This window comes from Cervus elaphus, chromosome 20, assembly GCF_910594005.1.
Source record: "Cervus elaphus chromosome 20, mCerEla1.1, whole genome shotgun sequence".
Taxonomy (NCBI): Eukaryota; Metazoa; Chordata; class Mammalia; order Artiodactyla; family Cervidae; genus Cervus; species Cervus elaphus.
Window position 1 is genome coordinate 132136484 of NC_057834.1, and position 20597 is coordinate 132157080.

At 48.8% G+C, this 20597-nt stretch overlaps 1 protein-coding gene across 2 annotated transcripts in view; it reads left to right on the top strand.

Moving 5' to 3' along the window:
- The window catches only part of CSMD2 (CUB and Sushi multiple domains 2), a 684323-nt gene that overhangs the window by 565035 nt on the left and 98691 nt on the right, over nt 1-20597 (top strand). For both annotated transcript variants that reach the window (XM_043878199.1, XM_043878200.1), the window contains exons 33-41: nt 2371-2466; nt 3566-3769; nt 4122-4246; nt 5112-5208; nt 6291-6395; nt 9225-9343; nt 9846-9915; nt 11824-11940; nt 15069-15278. In XM_043878199.1, the coding sequence (XP_043734134.1) occupies nt 2371-2466; nt 3566-3769; nt 4122-4246; nt 5112-5208; nt 6291-6395; nt 9225-9343; nt 9846-9915; nt 11824-11940; nt 15069-15278 (1143 nt within the window). The remainder of the gene's footprint in view (nt 1-2370; nt 2467-3565; nt 3770-4121; nt 4247-5111; nt 5209-6290; nt 6396-9224; nt 9344-9845; nt 9916-11823; nt 11941-15068; nt 15279-20597) is intronic.

The following is a 20597-nucleotide window of genomic DNA, read 5'->3' on the forward strand; positions in this document are numbered from 1 at the left end:
ACCTTGCATGTATGAGAATGCCTTTCCTTTGATGTATCGTATAAATGACAACTTGATTATAAATCAAATTATGGGTCACCAACTTATTTCAAAACCACAGTGGTTACTTTATTCCCACAGTTAATGTTATGGATGAGTTGATGTCCAATCTAATTCTTTGTCCTTGTAGGCAATCCATGCTTTTCTCTTTTAAAAACCTTTCATATTTTTCTCTATTTTTAAAATTGAAAAGGCTACTAGGATGTGTTGTGATGGAAATCGCTTTTCATTTCTTAGATCCGGCACTTTGTGAACAGTTTCATTTAAAACCTCAAATCTTTCTTAAGCTTGGAATGTTGTCTTCCTTCTTAAATTATTTTTTCCCCTTCAATTTCTCTTGTCTTCTCTCTCTAGAATTCTTAATATATGCATATCGGATTTTTTCCCCCACATCTCTTCCATGTAACTTGTCATTCCTCTCATTAGTTTAATCTCTTCATCCTTTTTCTGTGGATTCTGGAAGAATTTCCCAACATTAATCTCCACTTTGCTGCTTGATTTCTGCAGAATCTAGTTCTGTGTGCTGGTGTTTTCATCTCTTTGTGGCCTTTATTGATCTCAGATCTGGCCTTTGACACATTTCCTCCTCTACTTTCAGAGATACAATACTAGAATTTCATCTTGTGACAGCCATGATTGAAAATCTTCTGAGATTTTTTACCTGTTCTTTGTTGTAGTTCATATAAAGATATTTGCTTTGACTTCTGTGAGTTCTCTTCCCTTAAGCCTTTGGAATCTTTTCTTATGTCCAGGGATTTTACTGTGTGTTTATCCCTGGAGATGGAGATTGCTATGTCCAGTACTGAAAGTTGAAACGGAATCTGGGAGAGATTATGGAGGTCCTACTCCACATATACCAGGTGGCTCAGACAGTAAAGGATCTGCCTGCAATGCAGGAGACCCAGGTTCAATCCCTGGGTCACGAGATCCCCGGGAGAAGGAAGTGGCTATCCACTTCCATATTCTTGCCTGGAGAATTTCATAGACAGAGGAACCTTGTGGGCTACAGTCCAGAGGGTCACAAAGAGTTGAACATGACTGAACGACAACACTTTCACTCCACGTATATCCAGCTGGGAGGATGGAAAAGTTGAGTTTGTTCTGCTCACGTTTATTGAAAGGAGGATCTTAGAGATGGTGGTGAAAATCAGGAAAAGCTTTTCTTCAGGAGTTTCTTTTTGCTTTGACAGCCAGAATTTAACTGGGGCAGTAACTCCTAGGCTCAGCCATCTGGGACCTCTGTAAATCTAAATGTGTTGTGAAAAAGAGTCTCTAATCCCCATGACCAGGAATATCACATGGGCTTTCTGGAAGCACTGCTGGCCCCTAGATGTGCCTCCCAAAGCCTCCTTGGCTGGTTCCAATACCAAACCTCGCTGCAGTAGAGATATAGCCTGGCTTTCTGTTTACAGCCCTGCTTCCCTTCTGAGGGTGGGTCAGCAGACATTTCCAGGGATCCCTAAAGTTGTGGAGGGGCAGCATGCAGAGTGACCATGCCATTGCCCATCACCCCACTTTCTCCATGAGCTTCCACAGGAAGGTGATGGTGAGCAGGACTCCCCCTCACAGTTGCAGGTCCGCCTGGACCACATCAAGCAGAAGACACACCTTTTTCTTCTGATATAAAGGCTGTTGGGCTTCCTTATCTTCCTGTGCCTATGCAGACTTTCCCCAGTTTATGTGTTATCGGTTGGGTGACAATACGCCCTGCTTTGCCTGGCATAGTCCCAGCTTTCACTTGGTTGTCCCAGAATAATAATTATTAATAACATGCCCTTTGACTCTCAGAAGTGTCCTAGTGTGAGCAATGAATTATATGATCTCTCTGGTTATCAGTCATTTCACAGGGCATCTGGGAAAAACCTGGGATGTTCTCTGATGATCACATCACCCTCCTTCCTAGAACTTGGGGCCTTTTTGCTTGTTTGTTTTTATCAGATTGAATCAGTTTTCTAAGTAAACCACCAGTCACTTTGGTAATGGCCATTTTCCCCATCCCTGTGAGTCAACATGTCTTTAGAAGCTTTCTCCTTTCTAAGCAGGTCATTTGATCTTTCTGAACTTTTCTTTCTTCATCTATAGACTGTGGGTACTGAGTGCTAACCTTGCATTGATACAGGTCAACATAAGACCATAGATGTGAGAGCTTTATGTAAATTCTAAAGTACAGTATAAATATGAGGTTTTATTTCAGGAAGACCTGGGAGGTGGAAGGGGTTGCTTGTGTGAGATGTGGGTGGCCCTTCTATCCTGGTCAGGATATTACCTACCGGGCCCGACTGACTGCTGGACTCACCATCTTCCTCTTCTCCTCACTCCTTATCTTGGCAGGAGAATCGCTGCCCTTGGCCACCTCCAATCAAGTCCTTGTTAAGTTCAGTGCCAAAGGCCAAGTACCAGCCAGAGGCTTCCACTTTGTCTACCAAGGTATGCAGGATGTGACGTGGGAGGTGCAAAGGCAGTCTCCATCTTCGGGGATCAAGGAGAACAGGGACCTTTGACACCCCTAGTCTGAGCCTCACTCTTACAGTGTTTGTGGGGCAATTCCCTGAAATTCAGTTGAATTTTATACATCCCATATAGACAATTCTTGGACCTAACTCTATGCTGGATAAAGGGAGAAATCAGAGAAGGGAAGCTAATTTGTGCCCTCCCCCACTCCCCATTGTGTGGCACAGTCCTCATGGCATTGAGAGGACCAGCCCAGGCCTCTTACCTAGGCCTTCTCCTATGGAATGTGGCTTTGTCTGCAAGGCCCAAAAGGTCCAGGAAAAACATAGTCTTTAGAGTGAGCTGGACATGGATTTGAACCCCAGCTCTGGCACTAACTGGGCACCAGCTACTCCCCCTCTCAGAGCCCCAGTTTGCTCACCTATAAAATCAGGGTGACCATGTCACCTCACAGAGTAGCTGGCATGAAGCAGGTAGTCAGTGTCTGTTCCCCATCCTTAGGGCCCTGAAAGGCCAAGTCTCGGAGCGGCCTGGCCCTCCACGGCAGGCCCCAGCCTCTCTTTGTTGAAGGGAATGTCCACTCTCCTGGGGCTCAGGTTCCAAGCAAGGTCCTGTATATTCCACTGCCCAGAACGACCTGCACTGCCCTGTGTAGGGGTAATCCTGCCCAGGAGACACCCTTCCTGGGCCTGGGGTCAAAGGTCCTATAGCCCCCTGAAGGTGGGGAAGGGAAATTCAGGTCTGTGAGAGCAGGGCCCTGGGCAGGGTCTTAGGGGACATGGGACCCTACTGGGCAAGGGGCTTCATTGGGAAGGCGAAGAGCACAACGGGGCCTAAAGGCTGGGTCTGGGGCTCTTACTGCCTTCCGTAGTTTCCAGAAGCTGTGCTACCTGGCGTGTCCAACTGTATTTCAGGAAGATGGGCCTCATCCTAGAAAGCCCCTTACCCCCGTCCTAAGGGAAAGCACCCAGAGCCTCTCAGAGCCCCACCCTGTTCCAGCCCCACGATGTGTCTATCCCCGGACCCCATTTCTAGAGGGGTGAGGCCTGCCCCTCAGCACCCCTGTTCCCTGCAGCGGTGCCCCGAACAAGTGCCACGCAGTGCAGCTCAGTGCCAGAACCCCGCTACGGCCGGAGGCTGGGCAGTGACTTCTCCGTGGGGGCCATCATCCGCTTCGAATGCAACTCTGGCTATGCCCTGCAGGGCTCCCCAGAAATTGAGTGCCTTCCCGTTCCTGGGGCCTTGGCCCAGTGGAATGTCTCAGCACCAACGTGTGTGGGTGAGTCCTGGACAACCAGGGCTTGGGGGAGAGGGTGGCCAGCAAATACCCAGCAAGACACACGAGCTCTGCCTGCCAGGGTAACTTGAGAGAGTGGGTGACCCCTTCCAGGTCAACCCGTGTCCCGTGGGTGGGTGTGAAGGGGCAGTGAGAGCCGCTGATCAGTCTGGGGAGAGGGACGCTGGGCAGAGTCCAGGTCCCTGAGAAGGGTTGTAGGGAGACCGCCTGGGGAGGGGGTGGGGCTGTGCCCGTGGGCGGAGCCAGAAGGGGGCGGGGTCACAGCGAGGCCGGAAATCCTGGGCGGGGTCTGCTCCCCGTGGACCCACCCAGACGAGAGCCGCCTCTCTCCCAGTGCCCTGTGGCGGAAACCTCACGGAGCGTACGGGCACCATCCTGTCCCCCGGCTTCCCCGAGCCCTACCTCAACAGCCTCAACTGTGTGTGGAAGATCATGGTCCCAGAAGGCGCTGGCATCCAGGTAGGAGCCAGGGGGAGACAGTCGCAGCCTGTCTCCAGCCCCTCAGGGCAGGGACGCAGTGGCGGCCCACAGTCAGAAAAACACAACAGCTCCCAGCTCAGGAAAAATGAGGTGTGGGGGCTGGCTGGGCCGTCGGGGAAGCCGCCAAAAGGAGGAGATGGGCCTGGAGATGGAGTGTGAAGCCTGGGAGGAGTCAAGGAGATTTTTTTCAAGTGACTTGAAGGGTACTGTTCTTAAGATTTTTCTGGGAGTTGGGAGAGGGGCGTTGCAGGTGAGGGGAAGGCGCAAATCGACAGGCACCCCCTCACACACATCGGGGGTGTTGCACCCGCAGCCCGAGGCAGCAGCGGACTCCGGACCAGACTGATGCGTACAGATGCGAGCAGGTGTAGGACCCCCAGGACGGCTGCTGCTCCTGGGAGGAGGGGGCGGCGCCGCAAGGCCGGCAGAGAGAAACCACAGGGACTCCCGGTGGACAGGTCCACCCAGGGGTGGACCCACAGGGGTGGGTTACTGTCTCGCAGCTGCAGGATGTCTGGAGACAGGAAAGTGAGGAAACTCAAGGAGTGTTGGAGAGATGAGGAGAAAGCCAGTCGCCCCGAAGTAGCCCTATGTCCTGGACTGTCCTTTCCCGCCTCTTTGCCTGACAAAGCACCCCACTGTCATATAACCATCCCTCCTCTCTCTCCCTCACTGGACAATGAACTCCTTGGGAACAGGGATCGCATCTTCCTTTTATCAGAGTTTCCAGTATGATCCAGAGGAGGTGCTCAGTAATTGAGTTAACTACATGAAAGGAGGAGGGGTGAGGGAGTGGGGAAGAGAGGATTGCCTAACCAGCGGTTCACTCCCCCTGCCTTCCCAGATTCAAGTCGTCAGTTTTGTCACAGAGCAGAACTGGGACTCCCTGGAAGTGTTTGACGGTGCAGACAACACTGTAACCATGCTGGGGAGTTTCTCAGGTGAGATGGGGCTTCCAGGGACCTGAACTCGCAGGGCAGCAGTAGAATTATTATTATTGTTACTATTGAAATGGGGTTCACATGCCATAAAATTCATCATTTTTAAGTGTACCATTTGGTGGGTTTTAGTATATTCACAAGGTTCTACAACCATCACCACTATCCAATTCCAGAACATTTTCATCAGCCCCAAAAGAAACCAGGTACCCATCTGTACACACTCCCCGTCTTATTCACCACCACCCCCTGGCAACCACTAACATCCTTCCTGTCTATGGATTTGCTTGTCTCAGACATTTCATATAGTGGAGTCCTACACTATATGGCCTTCCGGGCCTGGCTTCTGTCATTCAGTGTAATGTTTTCAAGGGTCAACACTTCACTGTGTGGACAGACCACATTTCATCCATCCATTCATCAGTTGAAGGATGTTTGGTTTTTTCCACTCATTGGCTAATTATGAATAATGTTGCTGTGGACATTCACATACAAGTTTCCACGGGAACATGTCTTCAAGTCTCTTAGGTATATGTATACCTAGGAGTGGAATTCCTGGGTCATACGGTGATTCTATAAATAATTTTGAAGGACTGACGGCAGACTGGCCACACCATTTTCCATTCCAGCAGTGGACTTCTAAGTGTAGTGTATGATTTTGCCCAAAGGCCAGGGCAATTTATCTGGATCTTGTAGGCCCCAGAACTCCGTGTTGCCAAGATATAGCAGTGAGTCACATGCCCCAGGTAAACTGTCTACAGTGCCTGGATGGCCCAGAGAATTATTCATGTCAGAATCCCTTTGAAGACACCTAGCAGGGGACCACACTCATCTGCCCCCGAAGGAAGTCACCTGCTGCTGGCATGTGGCTTGGTCACTGCTCTTTTGCCAGAAGTTGTTCAGAGTCTCTCCTCCTTTAGGTATGAGAGACCCAGCACTCTGAGGGGAGCTAATTTGTCATTCAGTGGGTTTGATAGCTGGAGACATTTGGGGACCTTGGGATCAGAACCTCAATAGGTTGCAACAGGGGTGGTGCCCAGGGGTGGGAGAGGCTAAGCCTGATTGGTCCCTATTTCCTTGCCCAGGAACAACCGTGCCTGCCCTACTGAATAGCACCTCCAACCAGCTCTACCTGCATTTCTACTCAGACATCAGTGTGTCTGCAGCCGGCTTCCACTTGGAGTACAAAAGTGAGAATCCAGAGTCTCAGCGTGTACAGGGTTCAGGGTGGGAACTGACAGGGCCTGAGTTCCCCACGAGGAACGGGGGTTGTTCTGGGACTGTGTATTCTCTACCTTGCTGAAGCCTCACACAGACCTAGCATCCTCAAGCATCAGATGCTCAAGCTCAGAGAAGGTCAGAAACAGTCAGGAAGCAGTGAGGCTGGGGTTCTCGCCCAAGGGTCTGTTATGCAGAAACCTGTTTGCTTCCTCTGAGTCCCCACAGGAATGGGAAGGAGCCCAAGATATTATTTGAAGAATAATGGAGGTGTGAGGTGCTCCAGTCTAAAACCTGGCCTCTCTAAGCCCTGGTCAGTGATGCAGCTGTCCTTGAATTTCCTCTTCTTATTGCAGACTTCACTCCTCTCCCATCAGATTTCTCCCTGCATCCTCAAAACCTTACATCCTGGCTTCCTGCATCCCTAAGTGATCACAACTAAAAACTCTTGGAAAAAAAAGGGTTTCAGGGAGAGAGGTACAAACTGTTGGGCATAAGATAGGCCCAAGGATGTATTGTACAACATGGGGAATAGAGCCAATATTTTATAATAATTGGAAGTGAAAAGTAACCTTTAAAAATTGTATTAAATTTTTTAATTTTTAAAAAAGAAAAAGGATTGCAGATGTGCCTTATGGGGCAACAAAGACAGAGGTTGCTGGGGTGGCTGCTTTCATCCTGAGACTGTCTGCCCATCCCCTCCACACGGGGTACAGGAATGGATTGGCAGCAGGGTCTGTCACCCATTCATTCAACAAATACTCATTGAATATTTACAATGTGCCAGGTGCAATGCCGGTTTTGCTAGGATTGAGTCAGATCAAGAGAGAGGAGTCCTTTCTGAGTCCATGGGGGAGAGGCAGACATGTGGACAGAGAAGGGCATGACAGCATTGCAGGTCTCTCGGGGTGTCACCAGGAGGGGCAGCAGTTCTCCCAGGAGCTGGAGGAGGGGTGAATGTCATGGAGAAACAGTGGACACCTGCAAGGTGGCATGCCCTGTGGTGGGTGCCCGTGGAACAGAGATGCACAAGGCACAGGGCACAGAGTCTAGGGGGAGAGATGGACATGGAAACGGTCACGGTAGTGCAACCTGATATGCTAAGAGAGTACAGAAGAGGGGCGCCTATCCTGGGTGAGACTTTACACAAAGAGTACCTGGGCTAGGTGTGGGATGAGAAGTAAGAAATGGGGGAAGGTGTATTTGACTGGACCATCTGAGTAGGATGGGCAGATGGAAGCCCCACTTGCTGCTAGTGTCAGCATCACCCACTGGTATCAGAACAAATGCTTCTCATCCAGGTAGTGGAGAGAGGATTAGCTGGATCCTAGGATGCTCATCACCTGAAAGAACTGAAATGATCAGCTGGTCAGAAAGTGCAGGGCAGCTTGAAGCCAAGACCCTGCAGGGTGGAGGACAGGACAGGGACCTCTGAGACTTTCCTCCCACAGACCCCTCAGACCTCAGCCACCTGGCCCCTGAGTATCCTAGGCTCTTGAATAATTTAAATTTTTCCTTTCACCCTCTCTCCTCTGTTCTCTCCAGTTGTGTTTCTTTATCCAATATTTAAAATTGAGTCCTTTAATGTTCCCTAGAATATTCTCTTTTCTTTCTTGTTCTGAAAGGGGACTTCTTTTCTAAATCTCCTTGTTATTCTACTGCCTCATTCCCAGGAAAAATTCACCTCCTTGAATTTTTTTGTCTTTTTTTGCTGTTGTTGTTCAAGACAACTGGTGGTTTTCTCAGTAACTGGTGTTTATCATGCACTGTCCTCTCACAGTGGAAGAAGCTAGGGGATATCAGAGGTCTCCATTAGTATTTGGAGACTGAAATTCCTAGGAGCCAGGACCCTGTAGTTACATTTCCATTTTGTAGATCATCTACAGAGTACAGAAGGGAAGAATTAACTGCTATTGTAGAGGCAAATGGTTTTGCAGAATACTGAAAAGTCCTGTCTATTGCTATGACTCATATTTGATGTTTATTAATTGAAATGGAAATGACCAATCTGCTTTCAAAAGTAATAAATTTCTTATGATTTTTTTAAAAAGTCTTCCTTTGTTATAAACTTGGCTTAAATAAAATTCACCACTGCCATGTAAAGAAATTAGAATGGACTTTCAATTAAAGAAATTAGATTGCCCTTGCTTTCTCTCTTTTTCTCTCTGCCCTTCCACCTCCTTCTGTCCACCACTTCCATTCCAGTAAGTAGGTCTCAGGTTACTATGTTGTGATCACCTCAGTAAATACTGAGTTGCCTTCTACTTGGAGGACAGGAAAGAGTGGAGAAAAAAAAAAAAGAGACGAGAGTTGAGATGAAGGACTTGCAGTTCACTTTGATAATTGTTTTAATACTGTCCTGGAAATCTTTTGTCCAAGATGCTGAGATCTGTGGATTTAGGCCCAAGCAGCTTTCATTTCTAAGCATCACATCCACTTCTTAAAAGCACATGTAGGACAGAAGTTGCATGGGAAGAAATGAAGGAACTTCTTGGGGTGACAGCAGTGTCGTATCATTTTGAGCCTGGGGGCACAGTCAGAGTTCCCAGATGATACCCACCTGCTCCAGGAGGCTTTGATCTATTGAGCCTCTGTGCCATATACACATTCTGATTTTTCCCATGTGCTGGGAGGTGAAAGGCTTGGGAAACACTGGCCTAGAGACTGGGAGGAGAGAAAGCAGAGAGGATACAGCTTGGAGGCAGCTTCTCCTCCTTGCTGCCAGCACTGCCTTCAGCCTGCTAGTACATCAACCTGATGGATTTGTCCATTCCCCTGTCGTCTGTCTCTGTCTGGTCTAGCGGTGGGCCTGAGCAGTTGTCCAGAACCTGCTGTGCCCAGTAATGGAGTGAAGACTGGCGAGCGCTACCTGGTGAACGATGTGGTCTCATTCCAGTGTGAGCCGGGATATGCTCTCCAGGTACCTACCGTTGGCCCCCCAGGACTGGAAAGGTGTCCCTTGAGCTGGGATCAGCCAGCCTTCTCCCAGCAGAGCTGCAGTCACCACAAAACAGAGAGAAGCGCCCCAGATCCCTCAGGGACTGTTGTCCCCTCCTGGAGCTGTTCATGCAAAAGACAAAGTGCTGACTTTGGCCATTTGGCACAAGCCAGCCTCAGATGTGTCCCTGCAAAGTTTCGGTTTGATTAGACTTTAGGAAAGCTTAATTCCTCTTTGAAGGCGATGAAAGAATCTAGTAATTAAATGAGTCTCATGAGGAACCTTTGGTAATGAGAATTCTTTAGTAATGGCTGTTACTAAGTGTCCTTCCCCAGCTCTCTCCTTCCGCCTCTCTCCCCAACCCCCGGTGGATCCATGTATCTTGCTCCTTAACCCAAGGCCTAAGAACAAGCCCCCGCTCCAGGTTGTACATGCGGTTGTGCCGGTGGGGGCAGCTAGCCCACCCTGTTCCTGATTCCTCTAGGGCCACGCCCACATCTCCTGCATGCCTGGGACCGTGCGGCGCTGGAACTACCCTCCGCCTCTCTGTATTGGTAAGAGAACACCTACTTCTCCAGTTCATTCAAATCCATGTCTACCAGGTTCAGGGACATCTCACTGGGATCAAGTTCAAATCCAAAGGAAGTTTGGTATTCCAGGTCTGCTCAAAGGTGGGATCTTTAGGCTGATGTTTTTTGTAAGCTTTAGCTCTCAAGCTTTTCATGACTTTTGGAAACCTTTGTCCACCAAATGAAATATGGCAGCAGCTTGGCCATTCCAAAACCTGATGATGACCATTCTGATTCCATATAAACCCAAACCCCGTATGGAACCTCTGGACATTTTGTGGCTTCCCCCTGTGACTTTTCTTGGGACAGACAGATGGAATACACTGATGGAGAAAGACTGAGCATGCCCTGTGGAAGGAGGACTTGGTTTGGTTTGGTTTCTGTGCTGAGTAGTGATGAAGAGATCACTGGGTACACGGAAAGACAGAGTCTCCATGCCCGGAAGCATCTAGTCAGGTCGGGGCAAGGGGAATGTCTGTTTATCAAGGGTCTGCCACATGCCAGGCCCTGAGTTATATGTCTCCTTACTGTAGCTCTTCAGGGCAGGGGTCATCACCCTCAGTTTTGCAAATAGGAAAATCAAGGTTTTTAGGATTCAAAAGAAAGTGGCAGAGCGGGGAATGAGAAACTGTGATTCCCTGATGCCCTGCCAACTGGCAAGTGCAAGACTAGGCTGAACTTGGAGTGGGAAGCAAGGTGAGCCAAGGGCATGTCCTTGGAGCACATGGCCCTGCCCTTCTGGGCTCTGTCCAGGGTGCAGGGCCTGTTCGCCTGCAGAGCAGTCAGCAATGGGACCGGTCCACCCAGGGCCCTTTTCCCCGTGCTGTTTGACGAAAGCCTTGCCCAGGGAACCACGCAGAGCCCCGCAGCCGCCGTGGGCTGAGGGTTTACTGTGCATGCCAGGCCCTGTCCCAAGTGAAGCGAAGTCCTGTCTGTTGTCACCTGATAACCGCCCTGTGACACAACCGGTATGGAGGGGCAGGGAACCAGGTCTGGAGGTTCGGGGTGGGGGAACTTAGAGCTGGCCCCACATCACCCAGGAAGTGGGAGCACGGGGCCTGTGACTGGCGGTGGGTGGGGGGAATCAGTGCTAGAGCCCCTGCTTTCATGCAAGCACTGTTCCCTTCAGATCTGTGTGCTTCAGTCGCCCTCTCCCCAGAAGGGGTTTGCATAGACATGGCACATACTTCTCCCCTCGGCTCCTTCCTCTGGCCTTCCGTAATGGGCTAACCCCTTTCTGTACACACAACCTTTCCTAATAACACATTACAAAAAAAAAAAAAAAGAGCCCACATGAACTGGCCAGGCTGCAGCTGTGCCCCAACCCTGCAACGTCAGGTGACTCTGACTGTGAGGTCATTTCGACTGGAGATTCAGATGCCCCAGCCCCCTGTGGTTGGCTCACAGTCACTTTGGCTGAGGGTGGGCTTGTGGTGGGGCTCCTCTGCTGACCGCCCAGCCCCGTGCAATAACAGCCTGGCCTGGTGCCGGCACAGAGCAGGGACTTCACATGTCACTGTCTGTCCCCGTCCTTCCTCCTGTTTTCCAATCCCGAAAGAGCTGGTTGGAATCATGTAGAAGACAGTCACACTTCTCTTGGGGCACACCATTTTTGCTGCATGACCTCACTAAGGAAACTGACCTTTGAAAGGCATGCCCAAGGTCAGGCATGCATAACTTGGGTTTGTGGACTGCAGGGCAGACATAGGGTATACTTCCTCCCTTCCTGGATGTACATACTTCATTTTCTCTTGTGTGCAGTTTTTTGGGGAGATGAATTAAAGATTCCTTTGGGTTCCCAAAGGGAAATTAACTTAGGAAAGTCCAAATGCTGCATGGCCTTGTTCTCGCCTCGCTGCTGTGCTAACCCCCAGCCTGGTCTCACGGTCACAGCGCAGTGCGGGGGAGCAGTGGAAGACATGGAGGGGGTGATCCTGAGCCCCGGCTTCCCAGGCAACTACCCCAGCAACATGGACTGCTCCTGGAAAATAGCACTGCCCGTGGGCTTTGGTAAGTCTTCACGCCCAGGCCTCTGGGCTTAAAGCAACTGTCTGCTGCCATCACTGAACATAACCTTGGCCGAGTCAGTTCAGCTCTCTGCCTCTCTGCTTTCTCAGCTGTTGAGCTCCTGTGCAGTCCAGAGGATCAGTTAGGAATGGTAGAGATGAACGTGCTTTGGGAACATTAAGTAGGGAAAAAACTTCAGGGATTACCATTATTATTTTTATCATTAGAGTAGTGAGCTAAAATCCAGGAATGTGAAATGAGAAATTGCTCAGGGACGGTTGAAAAAGAAAAAGACAATCTATTTTACGGAGACTGGACTTCAACCTGGGCTTTTAACTCCAATATCCAATTTCTCATCCTAATTAAATTGAGCCAAGGTCAATGTGAAATTGAGTTTGCATCCTTTACACTCACATTCTAGCTGGCCCTAGAGATTGGGAAATGTCGTGTGTGTGTGTGTGTGTAGACATGGGGGTTGGTGGGGTGTAGAGGACACTGATCTGGGTACAAAATTTAATTACTGGAGGTTCATGTGTTGTGCACTGGGAATATAATTTAACCCCTAATATTTCTGTTGAAGAGACAAAGGATTTGTGTTGACGCGGAAATTATAGGCTGTACACGTAGGTCATCCAAGTCATTGCTCTGCTTCTAGGAATGAAATGTCCCAAGGGGATCACTCCTGCACAGGCCTGTGATCCCCCAGTCTGTGACCTCAGAAGTGAAGACCACCTCTTTTGTCCTTTATTATTCATCCTAAAGTGGGTCTTCTGATGGAGAAGAGGCTTTCAAGAGAAAGCGACCTACTTGGATGTATCTAAATCTTCCCTGAGGGGAGAAGTTATGACCCTCAGAAGATAGAGTTATATTAAGTCCCATCTTCTGAAGGAAACTGGAGGTGTATGATTAGGCTGCAAAGTGATGATGACTTTGGCAGCCTTGGGAACTCCAGATTTTGAGATATTGAGGGAAGAGGAGCTGGGAGACCCTCTAACTCTGCATCCAGACATGAACCAGAAGAACCTCAGATGATAGAAGGATGGAGGGAGGACCACACCAAAGGGAAACAGAAGTTTAAGTGGGAGGCGCATCACTTTCTCTATAAGGCCTGATGTTCTGTATAAGACCTCTATCTTTAAGTCCTCCAAGCAATCAGCCTCCTGCAGGGACCAGTCACAGAAGACCAGATCCCTTGCTTTCAAGTTGGATTTTTTTACTGTTGAATTCCAAACAGTCCCTAATGCCCCCTGGTCTGTTTAAAAACCACCGCATTTACAAACTTCTGCCACTAGATGGCGGCAGTCAGGCAGTGCAATTCAGAAATTTGACAAGGGAAGCCCATCCTTAAAGAGCCCCTTCAATGGACCAGCAGCCCCTGTGTAGGGATGACACGTGGGCGGTAGACTGGAAAGTGTAGCTTCCGCGGATATGTACAAAGGTGGGCCGTGTAAAGTTATCTGTAATTTGGAAAATATCTACATGTTAATAGAAGAGTGAATAGTGTGGTTGGGTAATTCATTAAATGGAATTAATTAATATGTAGTTAAAAATCAATGAACTGTATCTTTGCATTGACAAGGGGAGACCTTGAAAAACACACGCTGAATTTAAGCTTGTAAAACTATATATATAATATAATAATAAATGCAAATGTTTAAAACAAATCAGATATACATTTAGGAATCTAAACACATGAACTGGAAGGATATTTTCCGAATTCAAGAGACTGACTGCCTCTGTGGAGAGAAGAGCTGTGGGAGAGGGCAGGAGACATGAAGGGGCTTCAACAATATATATCAAGTCTTTATTTAAATAATCAGATGCAAAAAATTCACTCCTATGTGCTTATTCTAAGCAAATCAGAAGGTATAGATGAGCAAATTATAAAAATTCCAATGTATCTGTAGTCCCACCATGCAGAAATCATCACTCACAGCTTTGACCTCACCATCATGAAGACAAGGGCCCTGTAAAGACCCTGTTCCTCCCTGTGCAACGCTCACCAAGCACAGCCTTGATGCATGGCAAATGCTCAATAAATACATTAGTGAGTCAGTGGACAGTCTTCTAGCTTGTTAATATGAAAGTTAGAATTGTATGCTACATAGTACTTTGTAGTCAGATTTTTTTTTTTTTCCAGTGGGTTTTGTTATACATTGATATGAATCAGCCATGGATTTACATGTATTCCCAATCCCTATCCCCCCTCCCACCTCCCTCTCCACCCGATCAGATTTTTACAGTTAACATTGTGGACATTTCCTATGCTCAGAAATTTATTTTTTCAATATGATTTTTAATAGTAATCTGATTTTGAGAAATCTTATCAGTCAATTGATATCAATAGTCCCACACTTACTCTTCAAAGAATATATTTTTATATAAGCTAAGATAAGCTTAGATCCTAAGTAAGCTAAGATCCTAATGAAATCCATTTAACCCGTTTCGTTGTTAGATCTTGATTAATCTAATAAGACCCCAAAGTATAAACTTCACTTGGCATCTTAATAGAACCAATGGGATGATGTAGTCTTCTAATTTCTGAATCATCATAAGTGTTCTGGAAAATACTAGTATTGAAGGTCATGTCTTTTGATCGGGTATATTTATGTTTAAAGTGAAAGGGAAGTTGCTCAGTCGTGTCTGACTCTTTGTGACCCCATGGAATGTAGCCCACTAGGCCCCTCCGTCCATGGGATTCTCCAGGCAAGAATACTGGAGTGGGTTGCCATTTCCTTTTCCAAGTTATGTTTAAATGCTGGTATTTTTCAGTTAAAACACTATTTTATCAAAGCTTCCCTTATACTGATACTAGACATATGAATCCCAAATTAAGTCAGGTGTTGACCCTGAACTTCATTTTCCATGAAATAAAATAGAGCGGGGATGGAGCTCAGATATGACTGATGCCTTTCATTTTGAATGAATAATACACTTCTAAGTTCAGTCCTGCCTGAAGCTGAGAGACTGGGCTGACCAGCGATTCCCCATGTGTGTTCTGGGACCCCTAACTGGGTGGGTAGTCGGTGGTGGGGACACGTGGGTCTCTGGCAGGTGATGCTCTCAGGAGTCAGCACGTCAGAAGCAGGACTCTATTGCTTGGGCACTGTCTGCCTTTGTCTTGCTCCCAGGAGCTCACATCCAGTTCCTGAACTTCTCCACTGAGCCCAACCACGACTTCATAGAAATCCGGAACGGCCCCTACGAGACCAGCCGCATGATGGGCAGATTCAGCGGGAGTGAGCTTCCCAGCGCCCTGCTCTCCACGTCACATGAAACCACCGTCTATTTCCACAGCGACCACTCCCAGAACCGGCCGGGATTCAAGCTGGAGTATCAGGGTGAGGACAGGGAGGGTCCATCCTTCCCCGCCTCTTAACCTGCCATCACCTATCTTTGCAGCCTTCCACGTAGGGGAGGAGGGAACCCAGCAAAGGCCAAGGGCTGGAAAGCAGGCCTCACCATTGTGACATGTCTCTCTGGCCCCGCAGAGGCTATCAAACCCCCTGGACAAGCGCTTCCCAGGGCAGCAGGCCAAAGCGCCATCTCAGGCTCCAGACCCAACAGTCAGCAGCTTCCTTGGAGCAAGTGACCGTCAGTTCCCCCTCAAACATCCAACCACCCCCTACCCGCTGCCCCAGGGCCTCAAAAGGCTCACTTCCTCCTCCGGGTCCTCCCCTATGTGTCAGTTATGCCCCGCAAAGCTTGTCCTGTGATATGATGGAGGTTTCCAGTAACGATTCTGGTAACAAGCCTGGAGCGCCCACTGAGCCTTCACAATGAGACAGAAGCAGGACCCTTTCCCCGCGCTGGGGGCTGCCCTGTGTGAGGCTGGACCACACTCCCCGCGGCTCCCCCATCCTCAGCTGGAGTCCTGTGATTGGCCCACTCCTCCTGGATCGAGCCCCGTCCGCCCCAGCTCAGACTTCTGTGCCTGTGTAGCTGTGCCCACCTGGGCAGCTGTACCCAGGGCCCTGGGGGCGGCCGACATCTCCCTCCTGGGAAGCCTTGGGAGAGGGAGCTGGGCCCTTCACACCAAGGCAGGAGCAGGGAGAAGCCCAGCCTCTTTCCCAGTAAATGCCACGTCATTGGCAGTAATGCAACTGCACCCCCAGCGGGCTCTGGATGGGCTCATGGCAGAGGTCAGCCTTAACTGGGCGAGCCTGTGCCTAAGAAGGGTACACAACCTCGGTGGGCAGTGAGGCCTGGCCAGTGGTCACCATACGTCCCAAGGCCACAGTCTATCCCAGGAGAGACTCAGGCCCAAATGTGAGGTCTGGGACAGACACACGCCTCTCAGGCTTCCCGTGTGTTGGTCTCCTAGCTCTGCTCTGTCAGTATACTGCAGACCGGTGGCTTGAAGAGCAGAGTTACTCTCTCACAGTCTTGGAGCCTGGAAGCCCTGAGATCGGGGGTGGGCAGGGCTGACTCCTTCCAAGGGCTGCAAGGAAGAATATATTCTCTGCTGTCTCCTGGCTTCTGGCGGTTTGCTGGTCGTTGGCATTTCTCAGCTCGTTGAACCATCACCCCCATCTCTGGCTTCATCCTCACGTGGTGTTCTGCCTGTCTGTCTGAGGTCACTAGGGTGGGCCCTAATACAGTAGGACTGGTGTTCTTGTAAAAACAGGAAATGTGGAGACAGTAAAGAATCTGCCTGCAATGCAGAAGACCTGGGTTCGATCCCTGGGTTTGGGAAGATGCCCTGGAGAAGGGAATGGCTACCCACTCCAGTATTCTTGCCTGGAGAATTCATGGACAGAGGAGCCTGGCAGAGTAGTCCATGGGGTCTCAAAGAGTCAGACACAATTAAGCGACTAAGACTACCTAACTAAAGACCTCATTTTAATTTAGGTAAAGGTAGGTGAAGATCCTGTCTCCAAATATGATCACGTTCTGAGGAGGCGGAGAGGGGTAGGGAGTTAGAACTTCTCCATGAATTTGAGGCAGACACAGTTGGGCCCAAGGGCTTGCCCTGAGCTCCTCTGGGATGAATGCAGGGTCTGATGATGCCACCGTTGTGGTGGGGACACTGCTCTGGGGCCTCCCCCTGCCCAGGAGCTCAGATGGTGAGAGCAGACACGCTCCCTGCATTCCCGTGTGTTAAGCCCACTTTGTCCTTGTCAGAGCTGCCCTTCTGAGTCCTGCCAACTCCTCGGACCCCCCGCTTCCTTGTAGAAGTAGTGGTCAGGAGCCCTGACCTCAGCCCCTCCCAGACTCACCAAGCCTTCTCCTCTGAGGAGCTTCACCTGAGGCTCACAGGCTCCTCCCTGAGGCTTCCAGTCATGGGCCAGCGCCCTGGGTTAACGTCACTCACACAGGCTCCATGTGTTCAGAGGCCGGGTTCTCTGAGGAACCTGAGGCGGGGGCGAAGGGTGGAAACAGGAAGGAGGGGTCCCGAGTTCACCTTCAGAGGACCAACACCTTGACCTGAGTTGGCCCAAGTATATGAGAGCCGCAGCAATGCCCCCTCTGTGGTGGGCCAGCGCCCCCCACTCACTCACATTGCTCCCCAGGACCTCCCCGGATGTTCCCCTTGGGTCACAGGCCCAGCTGCTTCCTCAGCACCTGCCCACTGCCACAGTCCTGATGGGCCTCATGGAGCCACCCTTGGTGTCAGGGTGGCCCACCACCTCAGACCTGACCTCTGAAACTTCCGTTATGGCTTCTCCTTCATGATGACCCATCCTCCGGACTAGGTTGTCTCCTGTGCCGGAGGTCCAGGTGCTCCCACTGAGGCCTCCCCATGTGTCAGGCCCAGATAATTCTCCCTGCCCCCAGGCCCATGTTCTTGACCCCACGGAGTTTCACCTGACCACTCGCCCTAGGTTTTTCTTTTATGAAAAGACCTACATCACCACTCAGGCCATTTGTATTCAGCAGTCCCAGCTGTTTGTGGTCCCCAGACTTTCTTTGGAAGAAATATAACTCCTTACTTTTCCTCAAAATCCCTCCTGTTAGACACTCTGACCTTCCTAACCTGGAGTTTTCTTTTCCCTTCTTCAGGTAAATATCCTTGTAACGTTTTCAGTAACAGCATAAGCTACTCCTACCAGGTCTCCTAGCCTGATGGGCTTAATGTATTCCGTCGAAATTTCTCAGGAGATTGTGTTTCTAAGAACATAGGAAGATGACCTTCTTCCAAAATGTTAGGCATCATCATTACTGATTTTTAAAATATGTCTCTTTACTTGAAACTGTATCTAATTCCATTATAGCGTCCAGTGCTCCTCTCCCCACGGAACCCTTTTCTGGGGAAGTTAATGACTCCACTCCTCAGGGATCCTGTCTGCCTTCTAGGCCCAACCTCTGAAGCTTCCTCTGGTGGAAGAGATTCTGAGAGTCCTCTCCCTGTGAAAGCGGTCCCGGAGCCATCACTTCAGTGTCTCTTTGTGAAAAGTCAGCTCCTTCCCCTGGAAGTAATTCCTGTGAGAGAGACCCAGCCAGTCTTCTCCAGGCTGCTCGTGACTTCTCACCAGCCCTCGGTCTTCAGGCTCACCCACATCATTGGGCCCTCTCTTCCCACTGAGACATCTCTTTAAAGGCCCCACTCATTCTTCAGTCACCTCCCTACAGGCTCCTCACTTCTACTAAGACCTCATTTGCCAAATCGCCCAAACCCGTTGCTGCTGACAGAGCCATGCCCCTTTGGCTGCCCCGCCCACCCAGTCTCTCTGGAACTGCTTGATTTTTCAACACACCCAACTACCTTGATGATTTCTTTTTTTAAAAAAAAAAAAACTTTTGATTATTTTTTTAAATTTTTATTTGTTTATTTTTGGTTGCAATGAGTCTTTGTTGCTTTGCGTGGGCTTTCTCTAGTTGCATCGAGTGGAGGCTACTCTTCATTGCAGTGTGCGGGCTTCTCATTGCAATGGCTTCTCTTGTTGCAGAGCACGGGCTTTAGGGCACGAAGCTTCAGTAGTTGTGGCATGCAGGCTCTGTTGTTGCAGGGCACAGGTTTAGTTGCCTCCCCAGGATGTGCGTTCTTCCTGGACCAGGGATCAAACCCATGTCACCTGCATTGGCAGATACCTTGATGATTTCCCAGTGAAACCTGCCCAATTCTGCCCACAGAGACCTCCCTGCATGACACACAGGAAACACATCACACGAAGGGAGTGCTTCGTGATCATCCTTCTTTACATTGTTATTGCATGTGTTGAGGCACCGACTTGTGTCGAGCATTCATTTGATCTCAACCACTCCCCCTGAGAATTTCCACTATAGGAATGCTCCCTCTGCTGATTTCCTGCTGAGTGGGTCCAATTACTGTCCTGTGGATCCAATTATTAATAATTGAGGGCTCTGGTTCTCCGACGTGCTCAGCAAACCCCTCAGTGACTTCCCCCTGTTGGCTCAGCTGCTCCCATTAAGGCTTCTCCTTTCAAGGCAGGCACACCCATTCTCAGGGAAGCAACTTTCTTGTTCTTTGGAGGGACTCCCTTGTATGAAAGTCACACATTCCTATTATTTTATTTTAATTTTTTTGATGTGGATCATTTTTAAAGTCTCTGTTGAATGTGTCATAACATTGCTTCTGTTCCATGTTTTTTTTGTGTTTTTTTTTTTTTTTTAGTTGGAGGCTAATTACTTCACAACATTTCAGTGGGTTTTGTCATACATTGATATGAATCAGCCATAGAGTTACACGTATTCCCCATCCCGATCCCCCCTCCCACCTCCCTCTCCACCCTATTCCTCTGGGTCTTCCCAGTGCACCAGGCCCGAGCACTTGTCTCATGCATCCCACCTGGGCTGGTGATCTGTTTCACCATAGATAATATACATGCTGTTCTTTCGAAACATCCCACCCTCACCTTCTCCCACAGAGTTCAAAAGTCTGTTCTGTACTTCTGTGTGTCTTTTTCTGTTTTGCATATAGGGTTATCATTACCATCTTTCTAAATTCCATATATATGTGTTAGTATGCTGTAATGTTCTTTATCTTTCTGGCTTACCTCACTCTGTATAATGGGCCCCAGTTTCATCCATCTCATTAGAACTGATTCAAATGAATTCTTTTTAACAGCTGAGTAATATTCCATGGTGTATATGTACCACAGCTTCCTTATCTATTCATCTGCTGATGAGCATCTAGGTTGCTTCTATGTCCTGGCTATTATAAACAGTGCTGCGATGAACATTGGGGTGCACGTGTCTCTTTCAGATCTGGTTTCCTCGGTGTGTATGCCCAGGAGTGGGATTGCTGGGTCATATGGCAGTTCTATTTCCAGTTTTTTAAGAAATCTCCACACTGTTCTCCATAGTGGCTGTACTAGTTTGCATTCCCACCAACAGTGTAAGAGGGTTCCCTTTTCTCCACACCCTCTCCAGCATTTATTGCTTGTAGACTTTTGGATAGCAGCCATCTTGACTGGCATGTAATGGTACCTCATTGTGGTTTTGATTTGCATTTCTCTGATAATGAGTGATGTTGAGCATCTTTTCATGTGTTTGTTAGCCATCTGTATGTCTTCTTTGGAGAAATGTCTGTTTAGTTCTTTGGCCCATTTTTTGATTGGGTCATTTATTTTTCTGGAATTGAGCTGCAGGAGTTGCTTGTATATTTTTGAGATTAATCCTTTGTCTGTTTCTTCATTTGCTATTATTTTCTCCCAATCTGAGGGCTATCTTTTCACCTTACTTATAGTTTCCTTTGT